This window comes from Xenopus laevis, chromosome 9_10S (genome assembly GCF_017654675.1).
Source record: "Xenopus laevis strain J_2021 chromosome 9_10S, Xenopus_laevis_v10.1, whole genome shotgun sequence".
NCBI lineage: Eukaryota > Metazoa > Chordata > Amphibia > Anura > Pipidae > Xenopus > Xenopus laevis.
The window spans coordinates 71,229,691-71,235,690 of NC_054388.1; the positions used below are offsets into that span (position 1 = coordinate 71,229,691).

The 6,000-nt window shown below is 36.3% G+C and overlaps 1 protein-coding gene across 1 annotated transcript in view; it reads right to left on the reverse strand.

Annotated features, from left to right (window-relative positions):
* The window catches only part of pde1a.S (phosphodiesterase 1A S homeolog), a 133,175-nt gene extending 129,536 nt beyond the window's left edge, over positions 1-3,639 (reverse strand). The window contains exon 1 of the mRNA XM_041578505.1: positions 3,000-3,639. Coding sequence (XP_041434439.1) covers positions 3,000-3,154 — 155 coding nt within the window. The 5' untranslated portion in view covers positions 3,155-3,639. The remainder of the gene's footprint in view (positions 1-2,999) is intronic.
* Between the last annotated feature and the right edge of the window lie 2,361 nt (positions 3,640-6,000).

A 6,000-nucleotide genomic window follows, 5' to 3' on the forward strand; every position in this document is an offset into this window, starting at 1 on the left:
AAACCCATAGCCATCAGTTTGTAAAACTAACCCTTCTAAGGTAAAAAAAGGACCCTTTCTCAGATAATCATTTCCCAGATGATTTGCTTCTTCATTAATAAAATTTTATGACTTTCCTGGCAATGTCAAGGTACTTTGTGCTATTGTTGTGCAGATCAGATCTGAGGGTGCAATTGCTATGTACAGGACAGTGTAAAGTGCAAAAAAGGGTGCAACTTGCTATGTTTTTTGCATTTTATGGCCGGCACCTTTGAAAATTGCCACAGGTCTCTGCATTCCAAAATCAAGTGCTGTGACCTGTGTGTCTCTATGAATACAGTGCTGCCTGCATTTGTCTGTGATGTATTCATGAGGAGTGGAGACTGCATAAGGCACCACCCTCCTATCCCCTAAAACCATAGACGTACCTACCATTCAAATAAGTAGGAAAAATAACAAAACATTAATTAATTGACAGACAGCAATTGTACAAAAGTTATTATCTTAGCCAACATAAATGTTTTACCTGTCCGATCGACTAAACAACCAATTGTCACGGCACTAAAATTGTCAGCACACTCCACACATGATCCAAAAGGCTATGAAACAAATGTTACATCTATGGTCAGCTTAACATGCTTGTCATACCAAAACACAAGTTAGGAAGAGTCAGTGGCAGGTGGTAAAGACAGGGCTGCCTTGGATCCACCAGTAATGTGCTCTCTAATAAGAACTGGATTTCAAATCCAGTGTCGACTCCACCCAGACCCTGGATACAATTGCCTTTAAAATGAGCAACAGAGCTCTTGCACTGGAATCTGTGGTCTCTATAAATGATTCCTATTATATTTCAAAAATAACAATACCTTTCTGAAACAAAAAGTTAAGCATAGTCCATAAACGTATTTTAGGGTTTTGTTCTTATTTAGGAGACATACAGACACAATTAGAAGAGCAAGCATAAATAGAGCTGGAAGAGGTCAAACATCTACCATTCTGTATCCTATTGTACACTTATTGGTTAGCTCAGACAAGCATAATTACATACTGGTCTAGGCTGAATGCTATGGTATGAAAGTCAGCCTCCACTTGATCCGATTTCTTTAAAAACTAAGGTTGGCTTAGTATAGGCCTGCAAAATTCCCAGTTAGAAAACAGGGCACAGTTGCATAATGCTGATGGCACAAACAGTACTTAAACAACAATCTGTATTTGGAATAGGTAAAAATGGTCCCTTTCTAACTATATTTGTTGGAAAAACTGCACAATACTTGTTTTGTAGAGCACTGAATACCATGATTTGTGCTCATTTAAAAAACACTTGCCTGGGTTCTGCACTTTGCACCAGATTGGAAATTTGGCACTAGGTGCAGAGTACTGCCATAGTGCAGACTGTAAATACAAGACTCTGTTGTGGGCTGTGGCCACAGGTGTTTCTTAAATTGTGAACCTTATGATACATTGCTGCTAAACACAGGTGATACTGCATTCATGCTAGGGAACACAGGTCTCTACACTCCGTATTGGAGTACAGACAAAAAAAAATCACTGTAGTGCAGGGAATGGAGCAAAGTGCAATATACATGTCAGATTGCACCCATTTTTTACACTTTACACCCTGCTCTGCACTTAGTTTAGTCTATTTAAAGATTGTATGTTGTGTAATGAGTACCTGAACATGGACTGGATAGAGACTACATACAGTAATTATTTACTTTAACTTTAAAGAAGATATACCTAATGTTCTTACAAGTTGGCCAGGAACATTTTCCTAACTGGCAGAAGAGTTTTTATGAATTGAAAAATTCACCAAAGCAGACACATATTTCAGTTCAGTAGAATGAATTTGCTTTATGAAGTCAAACACCATTCTACTCTATGGGATATAAAAAAATTGAAGTCCACCCACCACATCTGGGTACCCATTGTTTGATGAGCCTAGTCATGGGCGTTCCAATGCTAGTTTCTCTGTAATAACTCCTCCCTGATCATTACACTTTTTATGTTTTTTCAGGCTGAATTCCATTGCAACAAAGTTTGGCATTGGCAGTTGGCAAGGAGCAATTTTGATCATTCCTCTACCAATAGAAATACACCTGTGAAGAAACCCCCTTATAAAAAAGGTTTGAATCAGTTTGATCATAGTCAATACATTTGGCTTGATGAAATATTTGGTTATGAGTCAGTTTTAACAGATCATTTGTCCCAATTCAGACTTTAATTTGTCAAGCCTACATCAGAAACAAAATAAACACACTTTCTTCACTAGTATCATTTTACTTGGCTCAAAATGACCATGAATATTTCAAATGTAGCCCCCATGCTTTAATTTCCATCCCTTTGGAACACTACCAGGTCTAGAAAAAGAACACAATTACATAACAACTATGAACTTCTCCATGGAAACATGAGCACATTTCTTTACACCATTTAAGCAATACAAAAGCATGTTTCCTTCTGTCAGATGAAAAAAAGATAAGAAACTATAAATCGCAAAAGACACACACATTTCTTATTTTACATTCTAAATAAATGTCAACACAAGGATAATTATAGAGGTTTATGTGTTTTTAAAACAGGTATTAGCACCAATACATTGCTACCAAAGTCAATTTTAACGATAAACATTTGGAAATTAATATATAAAATTCTCAGTTGAGGAGCAGTTTATTCTCCCACTCTAAATTGAATGTTGTAAATCTGTATATTTTGTATAATAGTGATTTGCAGTTAGGGAAAAAACCATATAAAACATATATACTGTAGTTTGTACTAAGGGCAGTTGCTGCCACTGCACATTTTTGGAATAGCAACAGTACGACAAATGTCCTAAAATCTTTCCAACTTAAATTTCCTTGCAGCTTCCTTAAATGAAATAAACTGCATAATAACATTTTATTCTGCAATAAGCTCTGATACTTCAGTCCTCAGACTGTATGTACTTTATTATGAGTACAACCTTAAACAGAGCCCACCTTAAAAATAATAGACAAAAATAGTAAAAAAAAACAGGTACTCACATTCCTTGCAAGCGCTGGATCATCTTGTCATTTGACTCCTTTGTTTTAAAATTTGAAGAAGAATATTCTGGGTCCTCAGACTCGGAAGCTGTAGATTCCATTGTGCCGGTCCTAAGGTAACTACAGTATGTAGCCTTTATGATAACTATCACCATGGAAAAGCATTCCTTAGTCCATTTCCCACTAGATCAACGAATGGACATAGATTAACAGGAAAAAGAAGCACTCAGTTTATGGAAAGCTCACAGGTTAAAGACGAAGGAAGCATTTGCCAGAACGGCTGTCAGAGTGATAATTAAGCCAGCTGTTTTGTCATGTTTTGCATTCAGCAATCTAAAGTAATTTATTCCCCCTAAGAAGTAGAACAACTACATATAAGATGCGGAGAATACAAGAGACTGTCTGCACACTCTGCTCTTCCCACATGTAGTTCATTGCTATAGTTATGTTCAGTGAAGCATAATAGCATTTTGTAAAACCCTAGGATCCATTGTCATGTAGAATAAAGGAGAGTTACTTAAGCTCTCTGCGAGAGGCAGATTTGTGGTACAGAAAAAGGAAAATTCAGAGAAAATTGGAAGAAATATAAACCAAAAAAATTATACCAGTGAGACCTAGGTTAACGGAGACTCACCCTCCCCCCCCCCTTTTATGTACAAGATCAAAACAGTTGACAGATTTAACGCGAGGAAATCAAAAACCTTGAAATGGAGAGAAAAACAACAGTGAACAGGTTGTATTTAGAGTAACATGTATCATCTGTTTCTGCATTCGCTTCATGATTATTCATCCTCTCTTAGCAACCTCACACAGTAGGAAAATGCCAGGTAAACTAGAGGTAATAGGAGCAGCTGCAACACACACATCACATGTCTTCTAAGCCCTTTAGGGCATGCGGTGAGAAAGAGAAATTCTCTTAGTTCAAGATAAATGGAACTGCATGAGTTTGTGCCGCTTTGAAATTCAGCACCGATAATGCCAACAACTTATTTCTCTTTCATTAAATGCCTGGTCATTTCACACTTCTAAGTGTTAGACTTTAAACAGGCAGCAGGATTAGAACCAGTTCAGTTCTTTCTGAGCATCAGATAAGAGAATCAAATGGTTTCCAGTTGCTAAATGCCGGTAGTCTTGAAAAGATTGGCCAATATAGTAGAAGGTAATGAAAGTTGTAAAGGAATATAAAGGTGCAAAAAGCACTAACAAATTTTTTGTAGTTCACAGTCTGTACTGGCTAAAAATGTTTTATATAATATAATATTACAATATTATATTATAATAATATTTTAATAATATTTTTATTATACCCTGATCCATGAAATACAGCTCCACTTCCCACTGTTCTGATTGTTCAGGCTGCATGTATTGCCCTTGTGTGATATCTGATCATTCAGCTTGTTGGCTTATTAGTCGTGTACCATAAAAAGTTGGGCTGTGTATGGCCTATAGAACACTATACAGCAGTGATCCCCAACCAATGGCTTGTGAGCAATATGTTGCTGACCAATCCCTTGGATGTTGATCCCAGTGGCCTCAAAGCAGGTGCTTTTTTTGAAATCCAGGATTGGAGGCAAGTTTTCGTTGCATAAAAACCAGGTGTATAGCCAAATAGAACCTCCTGTAGGCTGCCAGTCAACAAGGAGGCTACCAAATAACCAAACACAGCTCTTATTTGGCACCCTAAGGGACTTTTTTATACTTGTGTTGCTCCCCAACTCTTTTCGCATTTGAATGTGGCTAACAGGTAAAAAAGCTGGAACTACATACAGTATATAGGGGGATACATTTCATATGGATCTACATTTTCATGCTTCGTCTGATCTTGTTTCATAGTTACATTACTGGGCTTCTTTTAATTATAATCTTAGCTCTATTAGGTCTGATGATAGAAAATAATTGGCTGGTTTATTTTTAAAATGGATTGTTCACCTTTAAATGAACTTTTAATATGATGTAGACAATGATATTCTGAGACAATTTGCAATTTGTTTTGCATTTTTCATTTTTTAGCTTTTTGTCCAGAAACTCTCCAGTTTGTATTTTATCTGGTTGCTAGGGTCTTATTACCTCTAGCAAACCAGGCAGACAGGAATATAAATAGAAGAAGGCATGCATAGAAATATTAGTAATAAAAAGTAACAATTGCCTCACTGAGCAATAATTTTTGCCTGTCAGGCTGATTGAAAAATTGAAAGGCAAATAATTCAAAAACAAGTCAATAACTTATTGCAGAGTTGCTAGGAATAGGTCATTCAATACCATAGCTGAAATGTGAACTAACCCTAAGTTTTCAGACTTCACATGTTCTGTATCATTTGCTGAATAAAACTTACATGAAGGCCTTTGTCCTCCCTTGATGAACAACACACTAACTCTCGTTTAAAGTGATCAGTCGTCTTGTACTGGAGAACTAAAATATAATAACATACCGTAAATAGAAATTGATAGAGCTTACAGTCTGACACTACACTCATTGCAATAAATTGTAACCATTTATCCTCCATTAACTACCGCCTTTAATCCAATTATTGATCCATACACAAGGTCAATCAATCATCAAGGACACTATCACTGACAGTGTTTTTAGAGTATTTTCTAAGATGCATATAACCCTGCCCACATCATCTTATCAAAAATCTATTATATCAAGACCCTTATTATCCACTGTTGTGTTCCACCAAAAGAATAACATCACATATATCCGTGTATAGATGTTTCTGTGTACATGAATATATGAATTTGCATCTATAGTATATGTATTTGTTCAGATTGAGGCATCCCCTGACCAACTGGAATTCAGAATCAGGATACATGTGTTTGTGTGTAATCCGTGTGATATTAGTGCCAGCTATGCTCAATGAATTCCATCAAATGGTAGCAAAGGATTTGTTCATTTAATGGGTTCTTGTATTAAAGAGCATTTATGGAGGCCTTCTAAGGTTATTTTAAGGAAGAAGACTTATTATGATCTACCATATATGTGATATTACCCTGTTTTTAA